The following is a 17,823-nucleotide window of genomic DNA, read 5'->3' on the forward strand; positions in this document are numbered from 1 at the left end:
TTTTGGACTGTAATAAAAGTTTCCCTCAGGCAGCTTTAAAGGCCCAGGATTAAATGCGAACGCTGCATCTATTGGAAGAAAACGCAGCTATGTGCCTTCCTGGCCTGAAGGAGCACGGTCCTGCTGCTCAGCTTAAACCTCTAATCTGTCTAAATTCCCAACCTGTTTCACAGGATGGAAGGAAATGAAACACAAAGTTATTAAAAAATGCCCCTCATGGCAATGCTGACAGACCTTACCTTATGCTTATTTTCATTGTCGAGTCCTTGTGTGTGAGCTCTAATGTTGAGGTGCCTAATACAGGAATGAGTGTTAAAAGATGGATTAACAACCTAAATGCAGACTTTGAAAAGATGGATTTAGGCTTTTTAAGTTTAAACCGCAGAAAAACTCTTTCTAATTTACATGAAGGAAGTAAACATGACAGCAGAGAAAGTTTAAAGAAAAATGAATAAATTAACAGAGTTCAGAGTTCAGATGGAGGAAAATGTTTAGGTACTTTATCACTTCAACGCAACATGAAGGGAATGGAGATGCATGTTGGAAAATATATTCAGCAATTCATAGGAACATCTTGTAGATCCTCAAAGCCTTTTCACACTGGTGTGGGTCGGTCCTGGGGATTCTGGGTGGGAATCTCCAGTCAGGAGGTCATGACCTTTATCTGCATTTAGTTTAGGTTGTGCAGCAGGACATTGATCCAAAGAACCCCAGTGAGCCCTTCGTTTTTTTTGTTTTGTTTTTTGGATTATCTCCAATAAACAAAATCAGGGTTTTGCTGTGGCCTAGTCAAAGGCAGTTGAGATGCAGCGAGGTGACCTGGGTCACCCTCCAATGAGGCTGAATCGAGACAAACAGTCCCACCCTGCGAAGGTTAGCTCACCAGTTTCACAGACGCGATTCAGTTGTTACGTTTTTCAGCCCTGACCCAAACCTATCACGACATAAGCATTTCAGATCAGTCAATACCAATAATTATTGATTAGTTTTTTGTTTTGAATATCTGAATTGCTGGTCGTGAGGCTTTTCCTGTTCTATCCAGTTTCCTCTTCACACCGTTTATTTCTAAGCAGTTACAAAGCAGAGTGGAGAAACATGAAACTGCTGCTGCGCGAGATACTCAACAGGCTGTTGCTAGGTAACCAGATATTGAGTGAGTTGCTAGGTTACCAAAGAGTGAGTTAGTTAGTTGATGTCACCAAACTTGATTAGACTGAAGCCTTTCCTCTGCCTACATTTCCCATAATGCTGTGCGGTTCTGGATCGGCGTTCAGTGAATATTCTATTGAATATCCTCAGATGTATTATCTATTCCTATTGATCACTTGTCTATTGTGATATGTATTGTGATTGATTTATTATCCAGTGCCTTGTGTGGGTAATTTTATTTTCCATCATAAAGTAAAATATACATAAAATATAATTTCAAAACTAACTTCTGTATTTACTCTGGTTATCTTTCATGTCAAAGTTGAGCTGTCTGGGACATCTGTGTGTAACAAAATCAAACCTTTTCTTATCAAACATAAAGTTTTAGATGGTAGTCTGTTCACGCCAGCTGAGCTTTGAGTAGCTTGGTTATGTGTGCAGTTTAAAGGCAGTACAGTGATGCATGCAGGGCTAGGCAGGCTGCAGTCCTGAGTGTCACTGGGTGACGCTTCAGACGCTGAGGCACTTTGAGCAGCATCACTGTCAGACGCAGCATCAGGCCCGACACACGTCAGCCTCCGCGCTCACGATGCCGCCTGAGTTCTTCTCCAGAGTTCACCACCTCTGTGTTTTCACTAAGCTTCCTCATCTAAGAGCTTAACTTCTTTTTACTTTACAGTCATTATGCATCTAAGCTGAAAGGAACAGTGACACTTTGTTTAGATCAGGGGTTCTCAACCTGCAGCTCTGGAGCCACATGTGGCCCTTTAGGCCGTCCACTGTGGCTCTTAATAACTTTATCCAAAAATGCTAAAGACTTGAGCATTGATCTGAAGCAGGGTGTGAAGCTCAGTTTCATTTGGGCCACATCAACATCATGGATGTTATGAAAAGGCCGGTTGTTCCAGAAAGTATCGATAAAACCCATAAAAAAAACTAAATAAATAACCAGCTGTCTCTGCTTTCAGTAAATTCTTCTTAAAATTCAATATTGAACATCTTTTAACACTGATCAGTCCCTCCAGAGACTGTTTTCTGGATTTTACATTAATCACAGTCACCGATTTTGTGAAGCTAACTTAGAAATATTTGCAGTTTCAAGATATTTGCTCTTATATAAAACTGTAAATGTGACTTTTTGTTGCTGACCACATCATTCACAGATGGAAAGTCAGACATAAAACACACAAAGCTAACCTGCAAATACAAAGAAAGTTATTTAGTGCCTTAAAACAAACGTCAGTGCATAAAGAAAAAAAAATGCATAGAAGTTACTGAGAGTGTGAAGTGTCAGAGTTCACATAATTCTCTGTTTGAAACATTTTTTCACATTAGAAGTTCAAGCTCTAACTTTTCATCAACTCTTTATTACTTTTCCAACTCTGGCGTCCCTAAAATGAGAGATGATTATTGATGTCATGTTTTTAATGTCACTGCATTCCGTCTCTATTTAAAGCGCTCCTTGTTAGGACTCCTGCTGTGGGTGGCTTTGAAATCGTCTGACTAATCACTTCTGGGACAAACTTATTAATACGATTAAAAGTCAGTTTTATAACAGAAAAATGTCAAAGCTGTAAAGATTTTACTTTTTTCTGGATTTTGCACTGATGCATCTTTTAATCTAAAGTTTTTATTACCTGTTTACACGACGACAGACCTTAAACCTGATTGGCTGGTTTGTCCCCAGATATAATGAATGCATGCAAATATAATTTAAACAAACATGATGCTGTGAGACGAAAGCGATTTAGATTCATCCTTACAGTTTAAAACGTTGAAAACGTTCAGCTTTTGTTGCTGTTGCAGAAAAGTTGCTCACATAACGTGTTGATGTGAACAAGGTGGCTTTCAGGTCAGAACCATTCCAATAATCTGCTTCATGTAACATTAATGCGTGAATGTAATAACATGAATGATGCCTCTGGTTGAGGATCACCTGGACGTTTTGGTTACTTGAAACATCCATTTCTAATGTGAACCTGATTTAGCCAGAATAACAAACCTTGAGTGACGTGTTGTGATCCGGGAAGCTGCAGTTATGATGGCGCTACTGAGGCCTGGCAGCAGAAAACTCAGGGCAGCTGCTTGAATCCACAAGGAGAAAGTAATATGAGCACATGAAGAGGTCAAACACAAAAATCATGAGAGCAGTGAAAGATAGATTCTGGATTTCCACCAGCAAATACAGTAGATAATCTGACAGGGACGTCGAGATGGAGAGGGCGTGGAAGTAGGGAGAGGTAATTAGGCCTGGCACAGGTGGGCTGAATAAAACTGATTAGGTGAATTGAATGGGCACCTGAAAACATGAAAGAGGTTCAGGCATGGCAGAAACATTAATTATTACACATTTCCGATCTTTGTTTTATGAGTGACTGACTCAGTGTGAGTTTCCAGCCGTTGTTTTATCTGATAAAAGAAGATGGTTTTCGTTCAGTGGGCGTCTTGGCTGCTTCACTGACTAATGCTCTCATTATCCGGCCAGTCGGTTTGGGTTTGCATCTGTGTCATCCACCCTCCATTGTCAGATGACGGATTGAAACGCTCTGAGGCTACGGATGTTATTTCAGAACCCAAACGAAGCTTCCCACATCTTTCTCTCTGACATGCTGCTGTGGCGCATGATGTTTATTATCCTTGTTGTTTATTCAAGAAATTAATTACACAGGCTTTCATTCATTAAAATTTTTAACAAATTTAACCCCCCCCCCCTTTTTTTTCTGACCGGAACCTTTGTATTTTTTTCTGTTTCTGGTACAGCCGTAAATCTGATGCACAATCAACATCCGCAAACAACAACGATGGACAACTAAGCTGCTTCTCTTGGCCCACCGGTGGTTAATTTTTGCTTCAAAAACGATCTGATTGGATGCTGGGAAAGACTGTTGTGTTCAGGTTGTGCTAAAAGTAGTTAGCATATTAGCAAAGCTATTCAAGGCTAAAATCTCAATGCTAAACATGTAGCAGCAGCACAGCCGCTAAAGCTAATGTCAGCGTACACAGTCGACATTTTTTAAGAAGTTTCATGATTAATCAGCAGTTTCTGAAATATTTTTGCTCCAATCTGATGGTTGAATAAACTAAACAACAGGAAGTCCTTCTGCTTCCCATACGGAGGATCGGTTTACAGTTTTTATATTATAAACAGTTTTCTGGGTCGATCCCTCACAGCATCTCTTAGCAGAGTCACAGTCTATTGCAGAGGTTGGGCTGACCAGCAGTGGTTTGGATGACCTGTGCAAATACACCAAAACAACATTTTCTAACACTATGTTCACTAATAAAATAAGCATTATATTCATCCTCAGAGCCAATCTGAGGAACATGTTGAGAATAATGAGTCCTTGAGAGCTGCTGCCGTGCAACTTTTCAAAAACACCTGAAAGAAATGAGAGGCTCTTTATCAGGTTTCTCCAGACGCTGATATCAAGCTGAGGAAATAATTTAGCCATTTGATTCAGGAGTGTTGTTGTTGGAGGCTGGTGCACCACAACTTTCAGACTACGACTCTGCCGACTGAGGCTTCTGAAGGGTTTGACTTTTAAAACCCTTTCCTCTGACATGTCAATCCATTTTTCACCAATTTATTTTACCTTAGACGTTTCAGAACAAATGTAATCCAGTTAGGAGTGGATCTATTGGAGCTTTTTAATCTGCTGCTGAAGTCCCGCTGTTGTGACTAATTACCATCTAAACAGAAGAGTTCTCGGTGGTAATGACCTATTGTCCACCGCTCTGTGCTTCAAACTCACATCGACTCAAAGTGAGATAATTGGCCATCCAAACACAAAGGAGGCTTCAATCAGATCCCTAACGACCTCAGTTCAGATCCTCTCTGAGCTGGTGTCGTGGACGCCCCCCCGCCCAGCAGGGTCATTTCACCGAGATGCTTTTCATGGTAATTTGACAATCGACTGAGGCTACCGCTGGTCTCAGGGGGGCTGGTTGGACATGCAGCATTAGCTTGTCAGGTTGTCAGAAGCGTTTCAGGAATACCTCACGGCTGCTGGAAGAAATTGGCTATGTGCTGCGATGTCTCTGTAGTGTGGGTTTAATGAGACGTGTTCGTTCAGACGGAAGATGAGGATAAATGCTCTGAAGCGCTGCTGCTGCTACTTTCTGGCTCCACAAGCTGCATCTGTTTCTCAGAAACAAGTTGGCTGGAGACGAAGCCCTCCCTGTGCGCGCAGCGCGGCGTCAGATAATGGCGTGCCGCACAGACACTCTGAGATGCCTTTGCACCTTTTGAAGCCGTGTCGCCGGAGCCCAATAATTAGAATAGAGGATGGAAAACATCACAGAAACAAGTCTAACACCTCTTCCATGTGAAAGTGCACGCGGCGCTGCAGCGGGGGATGTTTGGGTGTCGTCCTCCAGCACAGATCCCTGCAGGCCGGCGGCTCTGATTCCTGGGATTGACAGGAACGTCCAGCTGCAGCCAGCCGTGTCGTTTGGTCTGGATCCGTTTGGATCCCAGCGTTTGCCTTGTTCTTCCTCTCTGATCCTCACCTTCACCTTCCCACAGCTCTGTCTCTCCACTCCTCTTCCTCCTGTCCTAAATTGTACATTATGTTTATATTTATAGCCGTTTTATCTGAAGAACTATTCTCCTTCCATGTCTGCTCTGGTTCTTTTCTTTCTACCCGCTATCTTCTTTAATGTCTCCTTTTCCACAATTCACTCCCTTTATCCTCCCTGTTATCTTCCTATATGTTTTCCTTTCATCCTTCTTCCCTTTCATCCTCCTCGCCTTCCTCCTGTCATGCATTCTTTATTCCTCATCATATTTCTGGTTCCTTTTCTTCCAGTTCTCTTTGATTTTTCAAGCTAATCAAGACGGAGTCTCTTTCTTAAGACATGTTTTACTAGAGAGAATCGCAGCTAATTGAAGCATTAAAGGAGCCTGTATGTTTGCACAGGCGTCTCAGGCTTTATCAGCGGTTTGGCAACACGTTGCTTGAATTTATTTGTTAGTGCAGCAGGAAATGAGGTGATCCTTTGGTTTCCATCCATTGTTATAAATGGGACTCTGTAGGAAAGTGAAATGTCTCTGATAATCCCTCCAGTTGTTTATGTTCATCTATATGAACCACTATCTTTATCTCACATGTCCATCCATCACATTAAGCATGAAATCCTTTGGTGCAGGAGCATCTTAATGGATAGATGTGGAAAAGCTCATTTATTCACCCATTTAATAGAAAAGGTGAAGCTCATATTTAGCAAACATTCATTTTATGAAGAGTAATATATTTTATTTTATTCTATTCATTATCAAGTAACAATTTCACTCAATTGTTTTAAAATGCAGTAAACATCAAATATAACTTAAAGAAATTTTACTTCCTGATTTAACACCTTGAAATGGGGCCTCTGTCTCTTTAAGAAGCTCCTGCTCTTTCTGAAGCTCCGCCTTCAGAAAGTCATCACAGCATGGCTCCTCTATTAACCCTTTAACAACATTTTTACCAGCGTTGCTCTGAGAAGTAGCTTAGCAGCTCCACCAGATGTCTGCTAATTGCTGCTGGCTAGTCTGAAGGAGCTAAGTGGGGGAGGAGCTGCGCCATGAAGGCGGAGCTAGGTCCATCCACACTGAATGGTTGCCATGGTGATTAAAGGATTTCTCAGACATGCATGAAAGAATCAAGGCAACACTCCTGGTCTGTTTCTGATGAGAAAATAACTTTATAACATGACAGAAAGCTAAAAAAAATTACATTTTACATGATACTGTCCCTTTAACAGAAACAAATTACTAAAATGTTTTAAATACAGAAAATGGCCTGGAGGATTATGGGAAAAACTGTTGACTTCACAGAGTGCTGTGTCTGGAAAAATATAGATAAGAAAGTTTAGTGGAAGGAAAAAGTATGGCAGAAGTCTTAAAGGAATCATAAAGTAAAGGTCATCTAAGAGACAGAGGGAGACTCAGTGGATGGGCCGGACCTCTGCTCAGCACTTCAGATAAAAACACTCACCACATTTCATTCGGAATAATTATCTCTTTTACTTACATTTTATACCAGTTTTGTTTCTTTTCTCCTCTCTTTAACCCATTTGGCTGTCAGAGTCGTGCATCCTTCCTGTTTCTGGAATCTTCTCTGTCTTTTAGTTTGCAAATGGTGAAGCTGCTTTGGTCTTTGTTGCTGAGATAAAAAGACACACAGACGGCGTTTCTGAGCCATCAGTTCTCTCTCAGGGAGATCGATAAGAGCTTCATATTTGCCTCACATCTCTCAGGAAAGTGTCGAAGGGGAAAGTTATTACACGTCGCCTCGGTCGCCGTGACAGGCTGCAAAGAACATGTTGTGTCCAGCGAAGATCCATTATCTGTCCAAACAACAGCTCCAAGCAGCACTTCCCTCTGAGAGCAGGAGTAAAACGTCTGGAGTTTAGTGTTTATAGTGTCGGTTTGATTTGGCTTTTTATGAAGCACATTATCAACTGATTGGTGACCAGATTTAATGAACACTTTCACACTTTTAAGATAAAATGAAGAAAACCAAAAGTTAATTTTTAGACCATATGAACATTCTTTCTAATCTAAGAGCCTTAATAATGTGATGTCGACTCACCGTTATAAACCCTTTTAGAAAAGCTGACTTCAAGTTTTAGATGTATTTATGGGAATGTTTGACCATTCTAGCAGAAAAGCATTTCTGAGGTCGGACACTGATGTTGGACGACATGGACTGGCTCACACATTTATCTGGCCAAAGATGAAAATCTCACTTTCATTTTTTCCTTGTGGACCATGTTTTCTACTGTCATGTAGGAACTAAGGGGGAATAATAAAAAAAAAACAATATAATAATCACAATAATATTTTAGTTTTCATTCTTTAAAGTTGTGGTTTCTCACTGAATGGTTTACAGTCAGAATATCCTACACACCATCGCCTGGTTGTTAGTGTTTGCAGATTGAGATGAGATTCAAAACCCCGTTTCATTTTACCAAGTCTCATATCTTATATTGACACTTCTGAGTGATCAGACTTGACATTTGTGCAATTCCATTGATTTACAAGATGAATGACATCACAAGACAACAAAACCATCCAGTTCAAATCCAGAATGATGCTGTCGGTTCAGTCCAGTTATATAGAAAAAAATCAAAGTTGATTACATGTAATTTTATTGTTAACTATAGTTTGTTGTTCCAAATGGTAAAATAGTTTTTGATCTAAGAGATTAGGTCTAGTCACCGTCACTTCTCCTGGATGATACATTACACCCTAATGTAAAGATTAGGGTGATGGAAAGGAGCCCTTCTAAGTTTACCCCAGAGGATAAATCATTAAAAAAAATAAAACAAAGGAAACATGCTAAAAGCTGTTTAGCAGTTCCTGATTGCTGTAAAGATGATTATTAATTGAAAAGTGTGTTAAAAATCTTTATCATGGAGTTTATTTTAATAAAAATGTAAATTAAAAAGTTATCAAAGTGATTTTGTTTCTAGAGTTGGCTGGCCAATTTCCTACTTAAAACCAGCTGCAGTTGAATGAAAACAACTAATTAATTCTGTGCTTAATTATATATAATCAAGGTTAATAATTAGACTTTATGTTTTTAGTTTAGCACATCTATTCAACACAGATAATGTCTTCAGGTGAGTGTTTCCTGTTGCTAAACTTTCCTCATTAAAACTCTCATCTTAGTTTTCTGAACTCTAAAACAGGATCAGTTCCTCGGTGTGGCGTTAACTCAGCAGCTCCTTCATCTGTTTTCACAACAGTGGAAGTTATTAATGCATCAGAGGAGTTTACAGCTACACAGACATTTATTACATTAACAAAGATTGCTCCAGCCAAGGCATGATAACTAATAATAAATATGTTTGCATCCACAGCAGACTGCGAAGGCATCTGGAGATCCATACGGGCTGTTTGCAAATCGTATTATTTTTCTGCTGGAACAGCCTCCATTGGTCTAATTTTAGACTCCAAAACAGATTTTTGGAGCCTCTTTGTTGGGATTTTTCTCCATTTTCAGAGAGTGTGGAGGATTATTGACATCTTCCCTCCATGTTGCTCACAGACAGGATGAGATGAGGTCAGCACAGAAAACCAGACACGTTCTTCCCCTCTGAACCTCCGTAATGCAGCGACCTGATGCTGATGCCTCCCACAAACTGCTGGAGGAGAGAAAAATGTCTCCAATGGAGGGAGTGGGACTTCACTAAAGGAACAAAGGGCGTTTTGATGGCCCTCTTAAAGAGACAGCAGCCCAATTTCAAGGCCTTAAACTGTGAAGCCAAATTTCTTTTAAGTCATGTTTGATGCAGCATTTCTATAACAGTTACTGAGTTGACATGACTTGCAATTCTTTTGACTAGCCTTTAACCCAAGGTCTTGATTTTTTCCCAAATGTCTGTGAAGATCATCTCCACCTACTCTAACAGCATTCGGGTATGATGGCATTTTCACAAAATTTAACCCACCTGGATGCAGATTTTATTAAAAGCAGAAGAAAAAACTAGTAAAACAAATATTCAGAGTTTGATATTCTAAGCTGGAAGCTTGTAGCATAGCACCGTGTTTCCTCCTCCGCTTTCCTCTGACAGAAAGAGTTTCTGTGTTTGCTGCCTGCTGGCATTTGGTTTATGAAGTTACAATCCTAAAGATCGGGCAGCGATAAGTGTACGCGCACACAGCCCACATAAAACCAGCTAAAGCATTTCTCCTTTTCTAAAACAACACAGCTCTACCGCCGTACTTATGTTTGCACTCCTAACAACATGAAAGATCAACAAAATATTTATTTTCTCTCCCTGATCCATTTGAAGCAAATACCAGCTGTGGCTGTCGCTCAGCGGGAACAAAACAGCTTTTACTGTTAGACAAACAATTATTTAGTGTTGCAGAGAAAAGCCTCAGCTTCTTGGAAAACCTTGAAAAAGTTTAAGGTTGTAACAGCGAGACACATTCAACCACATTTTCTGAAATTTCAATTAGATTTGAGAAAAATCACAATAAATCCATGCTTAAAATTGATTTAAATTGTTGCATAATATGTTCAGCAGGTAAAGATAATGTATTTCCTAATGTGTTTTAATCTGTTTTAGTTAATTTGACGTGTTCAAATGTTATATGTTTAGTCCAGATGATGAGAAAGCAGAGAATTGAGCCTTTACATTTGAAAGTCAGTTTTTGCGCTTAGTTTAAAGACTTTCAGAACCAACTGATGATCAGACCCAAATACTGGGAGACATTCAAGTTCTGCTAGAGCCCTAATATTCACTGACTGTAAAATAATAATTTAGAGTATCAGTCTGGCCTTCAAAACTCCCTTAGCTTTAAGTTTTGTTGCTTTCGTCTTTGTGCTGCTTAATGATTTCATATTTATCATTTGAAAGTCACTCTGACCTGCAGCCGGGCTGCAAGCGACTATAAATACAGAGGAAATTACTCCAAAGAGACACAAACGGGCCATAAAAGCTGATATCAGGTGACTGTGTGTTTTCCGCTGGATGTCAGCTTTAGTGACTGTAGTTTGTTGCATTGATTAGACCTTCAGCTTTCGTCCTTCTGAGACGCTGATGGTTTGTGTGTTGGTGTGCTTCATCTGCTTGCATAAGAAGTGAGATTGAACGCATGTGGTGCACAGAGAGGGAATGAACTGTAGCTGCGAGGGAGCAGTTTAGAAAGTGCAGCATTAGCGTTTCAGGCGCTAATGCTGATTGGTGGTATCTTTTAGATCTGGAGGAGCAGCTGACAGGAGAGCGTTCAGAGTTAATCTGTCTCCTCCAGCCATCTCTCCAGGCACATTCAGGAAAATTGTCTCATCAGAAATGTGGAGTTTTTAGGGCAGAAGACGGCGCATGGATTTGCTGTTTGGTGCTGCAGCACTCGAGTCGATGAGGGACAAAAACTGCTCTGAGGACAGTCAGATGGGGAAGATTTAGTGAGAAATCATCAGGCCAGAAAAAAATGAAACGCAGAGCGGCGGCGGCGGCGGCACTCTGGGAGCCGGAGAGCGGTACTAGATGTTGATTTATTCAGACTTGATCGCTGCTCAACTTAGTCAATCATTTTTCTGCACAGCACGGCTGAACTGCGACGTCAACAAACGTCTCATCTCCATGTTTCCACTGGTTGCGTAATATGACACCTCTGCAAATCTTAATATCGGAGAATCAATATGCTGTAAATATGATGTGCGCTCTGGTTCACTTATGAGATTAATACACAACTTTTCCCTAAACAAAATCATGCAATAAGGTTTCTTCTCTACATAGACCCAGCTGGGCGCTCAGCGGGAGCTTCCTGATTTGGAAGTAATTTGGTGTTCATGCAGACCAACAATGGATATGCAAATGTGTGGATTAGCAAGAAGCCGGCGTGTGTAGCGAGGCACCAGGGGGCAGAAGTGGTGGCGTGGGGGGCAGATGTCACTGCGGCTCCACTGTGACTCTCATCACCGTTACAGAACCCTGGACTCCTTTACACACATTGATGTTAGAAGTTTTACTGGTCCAGTTTCATGCTTTGTTTTTTGTTTTTGTCTTGAATTCTCCTCGTTCCCTTTTCAGGGATTCATCAAACGACAGCTGGTGTCCAAATCAGATCGTGCTTCCTCGCAAAAGCAGCACCAAATTCATCTTGAGACATTTAAAGAAACTACTTTTCTCTGCAATTTTAGACGGGGTTCAGCCACTGTTATTTAGATGATTACAGTTTATTTTGCTCCTCAGCAGCCTGAGCAGAACCTTGATAATAGACACAATGATGGGCTGCGTTTATTGCTGCCAGCAGCGGCTCAGGCCTGTGATTACAGTGCTGCTCACATCGACTGGACGGGCGATGAAACGTGACGCAGGTGCTGTTTGTGGAAATAACTGAAATATTTCCTAACTCGCCTCCTGCTGCTGCGTTTCCAGGTGAACGAGATTTACCACGACGAGTCTCTGGGGGTTCACATCAACGTGGTTCTGGTCAGGATGATCATGCTGGGTTACGCCAAGGTGAGTCTGAAAAATCCCTCGGTAGGAACCGTTTTCACACAGAAGGGAAATATTCCCTCTCACTTGTTCCTATGTCACATTCTGATCTAACAAGTTACATTTACTTGAGTAATTTTTTTTTTTTTTTAATGTACTTTTAGGAGTACTTTTACTGCGCTTTACTTTTTACTTTTGAGTAAATTTCTGGATTTTCTTCCAACTGAAAGAAAAACAAACATGTTTTAACCAAACATTCACCAGAAACACCTGCAGTTTTTGGAAAAATCTTCTTGTGCCTGGTCTGATTTCATAATTATGTTATTTATATGAATTATTTTCATTTTGGTTCATAAAATACCCAAAATGTCCACATAACTTTACATCCATCTGTCTGATAATGCAACTTTTAATAATTAAATTATTGATAATTTGATCAGTTTCTCAGTACTTGATTGAACGTTTTACCAAATACTTCTTTACTTTTACTTGAGTACATTTTTTGACTCCTCACTAAAATCCTGTAATTAGCCAGAGAAATGCCAGCTTTCGCTGATTTTTATTCTAAAACATGACCGGTGATGATAATTATCCATTTTAAATCTCTCTGTGTTTCCAGGAGAATTTCATATATAAATAATAATGCAATCAGTGACATTCTCAACATAATTCATCATTATAATCAGATTCTGGTCCACTGAATGATAAAGATAAGTTTTCTTTGGAGATAATAACAATATTTTACTAAAGGGTCATCCACCTAACATTTAATATTTATTGTAATATTCAAAACCTACTGATGAAAAAGATTCACCATGAAGTCCTGACAGCCAGGAGCTTTGAGATTTAATTGGCTTTGTCTAGGATGATTTAGTGCAGATTGTATTGAACTTGTAGAAAAACAAGTAGAGATAATAGGATTAAACCCAAATCAGGAAAAGTAAAACAATAAGGCTTAAAGTGATTGTAGTTGGTTTTTATTTAATACTCAGCCATTTCCAAGGTAAATATACAGATAATTAAAACTAATAAACACAAACAGCCAGTCTGAGGTTTCCAGTAAAAACTCCCAGACAGAAAGAGTTCTGCTGCGGATTTGAAATCAGAACATGGATCTGGGAAAAACCTCGAGTCCGACTTATCGAGTTTCTTCTCCCAGAAAATCCTAAAGGATCATGGGAACTAACGGAGGTCATACAGCTCAACGCCTCGGGAAGATTTAACGTCCAAATAAATCGTTTATTTTTCTGTTTTTTTGTGAAACATTGACCTCCATATCTTATAAATAACTGTTTCATGCTTTTCCGCCGTGAATATTCATTAATTCTTTATATTAAGAGCAAAGGTTGTGTCGCGCTGTGTGTGGGAGACCATTGGCTAATGGACTTTAGCGCTTTACATCGGTAATTAGCGTTATTATGCTAAAACTGTGTTTGTTCAGAGGAAACCTGAATTTTACACTCTGTGAAAACATGAATGACCTTTTTTTATTTCTCTGCTGGAGGTCAAACCAAAGCGAACTTCTTGTGTTTTAGGTCAGGTAGGATTACTGCAATTATTTACTTTTGATAATTGCCATAATAATTAGGAAGAGGAGCTGTTGGTGCATTTTTATTACTTTCTTTAAATCCAGAGGTGAAACTGGATAGTTTGGTTTCCGTCGTTGCTTTGTGTCCTCGCTGAAAATGAACCTGTCATGTTGTGCTGCTGCCTGAGAGGACATGATCTGAGCACTTTTCCCTTTTCCTCGTCTGTCAGTCCATCAGCCTGATTGAGAGAGGAAACCCATCACGGAGTCTGGAGAACGTTTGCCGCTGGGCGTTTGTGCAGCAGAAAGGCGACCTTGATCACGCCGAGCATCACGACCACGCCATCTTCCTCACGCGCCAAGGCTTCGGCCCCACCGGCATGCAGGGTAAGGCGAGTTTGTATTATGTGCATTAGTGTGTACAGATAGGGAAGTGTAATTGCTGACTAGAAAAGCTCTGAGTGCACACCATGTTGCATATAGACGTACTATTTTCCTCAGTTACCATGGAAACCACATCTTGGTCTAATTAAAGGAAGCTCATGGACGCACCAGAGTACAACTTCTAGTGTTTGGATCTACCGGCTGAGCAGCAGACCTTAGTGCAGATGGACTTTACCTGGAGATAAATCAAATGTAGAGTTAAAATATAATCTTATTTTAGAGCATAACACTAAGAAACTTCATTTATTTATGAATTATGTGAAAACAACTGAAGTTTCATAAAGAGCCAAAACCACAGAAAGAACAAAGCAACATTAAAATGCAGCTTGATCGGGTTTGTGCCACATTTCACTGATTTCTCTCCATTCAGGCGGGATTTTCTAATCGTTTTGAAAACAATTTAGTTTTTAATTAATTGAGAGTCTGTTTGTTTTCACTATGAATTATACTGAAAACACATGAATCAAACACAACACAAGATACCGCTGGGAAAATATAAGAAGCAGAGTTTATTTTAAAACAGTGAGAAAATTATACTGAAAATTATACCCACTTTATTAGGTATACCTTTCCAGTTGATTAATACAAATAAGGGCTGCGCAGTTGGTAGAGCTGTTGCCTTGCAGCAAGAAGGTTCTGGGTTCGATTCCCGGCCCCAGTCTTTCTGCATGGAGTCTCCATGTTCTCCCTGTGCATGGTGGGTTTTCTCCAGGTACTCCGGTTTCCTCCCACAGTCCAAAAACATGTCAGGTTAATTGGCCTCTCCAAATTGTCCCCATGGTTGTGTGTCTCTGTGTTGCCCTGCGACAGACTGGCGGCTGCTGGAGAGGCACCTCCATTTGTTCTGCATAAGGAAGAACAAATTCTTCTTCTTGCTCAACAACTCACTTTTTTTACTTTCACAACCTTCTTATCTAAGCCAGATGCTCTTAAAAGCAAGACATTTATAAAACAAATGGTTTTATTTGGATACTTGAAGGTCTATTAAAACAAAAAAAAGTTTTGTTCAAACTTGATTTCTGACCCAAAATGTCCAAACGGTGGAAACAGTTTTTAGAGAGAAAAGTTATAAGATGATAAGATGCAGTTATGCTTTATTTTCAAATTTATTGATCGCCAACAAACAAAACTTAATGCAATTATTCTGACAATTCAAAGCATGTTTTAGTCATCAGAAGCTCATCTTCCAATCATCCTGATAATAATAATGATGTCTGTTCCTCAGGACGACGACTCACAGCGTCGCTTCTGCAAAGAAACAGAACAAACACACAGCCATTACTTTACAACAAATCTATATCTAATTTTCACCGCAAAGCAGGTAAACACTGCAATCTAACCAATCGATGCAGATGAAGACGATGTCTGGATGAAATTACGTTTAAATGAACTCGGTTCTGACTGTGGAAACTAAAACAACTTATTTAGACGGAAGTTGGAATAAAATCGACTGTTTCATGTGAGCAATATTTTTGAGATGCATGTACAGAGTATTAATAACTTCACATTTTTCCATCCATCCATTTTCTCCTCTCCTCTCCAGCTAACGTTCCAGGTGAGAGGCGTGGTTCACCCTGGACAGGTCGCCAGTCTGTCGCAGGGCAACACAGAGACACACACACACACACACACACACACACACACACACACCTAGGGGCAATTTGGAGAGGCCAGTTAACCTGACAGTCATGTTTTTGGACTGTGGGAGGAAACCAACTCAACGTCCGGTTGCCATTTTGACTGTTTGACTCCAGATCAGCTCTGTTCCACCATCTTGGTTTGGGCGCACAGCATGATTAGTCTGATGGTTCTTAGTCCAGGTTTCTCTCATTCAACCAGTTTAACAGACATGCTGGTCTCTTGGTCCTCTGGCTGCTCGTCGGGTTTATATTCTCGTATTAGTGCCTGTGGGGTCCATTTTGCTGAAGTGCTGCCTGATCTCTGCTGTTTCGTTCTGGGTAGTCTAAGCTCTTTGAGATCTGTCGATCCTTTCTTCTTCACACTTTGCAGGGTTTTAAAGAAATGTTGAAAGCTCAGTGTGAGACGCCTTTGTGCTGAGAGGTGAGAGTTTTAGCTTGATCCACTACAGAAAACACTTTGAACTACTTCACTGACTCTCCACTTTTTTTATCTTTCATGTCTAAAATCAGGACATGCAGGCATTACTGTACAGATAATATGCCTTTCATAACAGCACAAGCTTTTATCCCTCTTTCATCTCTGTAAATGACAGCATCCTGTTTAAACGAGGATTTATTAGTCCCTCTGCCTTCACTGTTCCCGCCACAGACTCAGAAGAACTGTGTCTTTTGTTGCCCGTTTTGCAGCGAGTGATGGATCCCCACTAAGCAGAAGAGAAATGAGACATGAGTGACTTCTGCAGCCTCCCTTTTTGTTTCTTGTGGCGATTTTCTGTAAGCAAAACATTTCACGTTTTTGGCTGAATCTGTTCTTCTGCCTCCCGTGCCTCCGTTAACCCTTTAACGTTCTTACCAGTTTCACTGAGCAGCTCCTACAGTGGCCTCAGAGGTATTTGCTAATTGTTGCTGGCTAGTTTGAAGGAGCTGAGTGGGGGAGGGGCTACGTCTCAAAGGCGGAGCTAGGTCCATCCAGGCGCTTTGCACAACTGAATGGTTGCCATGGAGATTAAAGGTTTTCTCAAACATCCATGAAAGAGTTAAGGAAACACTCCAGGTTTGTTTTGGTGAGAGAAGAGCATAAAAACATAATTGAAAAGTTTTTAAGGAATTGATTAAAATTTTAGTTAAATCAAGGTTAAATGACTTTTTTATAATTTAGTAAATGAAAAGACAGATTTTAAGGGTTGTGAGTCTCTCAGTCTCGCTGTGCGTCGTTACTGAGCCACCCAGACTTTATCTCTCTGCTTACTTTCATTTTCCGCCTCTTCAGGAAAATGTAAGATTTGTTCTGCAGGCTGGAACAGATTTTTATTTTTTAGCCTACGTTCTCCACCTTCTGTATTACATCAATTAAAGCTAAAATCAGTTGGGAGAAACAGACCAGCAGCTCCTTCCTCGTGGCTGACATCAATAAAATCACAAACCTCACATGGGGCAGCTTTAGTTCGCTGCGATTCCTTCAAGGACATTAAGATGTGATTGGTTCTGTGGCTTCCTGTAGACTCTACATGTCCTAACAGAATTAGTTCAGGGCTGTCTGGACACAAAGCATCAAGCCGTCAGGACTTTATCGTCTTCCCTTGAGCCGCGGTTAGACTTTGACAAGTTTAGAGCCTCGCTGGAAGCAAAATATCATTAAGCTCCTCTGTTTCTGTGTGTGACATGTTTTGAAATTGAATCATTCACACAGGCTGACATAAACAGACCAATTTATCAAATTTACGCCCGCTGATGGTGAACGGACAACAGGAATTTAATGGGAAACATGGAAAGGAAAAATATTTTGTGCTTTTCTGAAGTATCAAGTGGTTGTTTTTCTTTTTTTTTAAAAACACCCTTAAAACTGTAGCAGAAAGATGAGAGCAATCAAGTGCAAACCCCCTAGCATGAGGCTAGAAACTGAATGTTGGATAACATGACATTTTAATTAAAATATGAAACTTTTTCATGTTGTAGATAAATTACAATTCTTTTCCTTTTCCACATATTTTCCTTTTAGTTCTGTTTGGGCTTGTAGCTTTTGATATTTATGTGCAGTTGTGAATGAAGGAAGATGATCACAAGGTAGTTATGAAAGCTGCTGAAAGTTGCCGAAGAGTTATATTACACACCTGATTATTTAAC

The 17,823-nt window shown here is 40.2% G+C and overlaps 1 protein-coding gene across 2 annotated transcripts in view; it reads left to right on the forward strand.

The window, feature by feature from the left end:
• Window positions 1-17,823, forward strand: part of adamts3 (ADAM metallopeptidase with thrombospondin type 1 motif, 3) — a 144,431-nt gene that overhangs the window by 61,471 nt on the left and 65,137 nt on the right. For both annotated transcript variants that reach the window (XM_015000265.2, XM_015000268.2), the window contains exons 6-7: window positions 12,028-12,111; window positions 13,846-14,002. In XM_015000265.2, coding sequence (XP_014855751.2) covers window positions 12,028-12,111; window positions 13,846-14,002 — 241 coding nt within the window. The remainder of the gene's footprint in view (window positions 1-12,027; window positions 12,112-13,845; window positions 14,003-17,823) is intronic.

The sequence above is a fragment of the Poecilia mexicana genome, unplaced genomic scaffold (assembly GCF_051168715.1).
Source record: "Poecilia mexicana isolate PSO_F unplaced genomic scaffold, ASM5116871v1 scaffold_9, whole genome shotgun sequence".
NCBI lineage: Eukaryota > Metazoa > Chordata > Actinopteri > Cyprinodontiformes > Poeciliidae > Poecilia > Poecilia mexicana.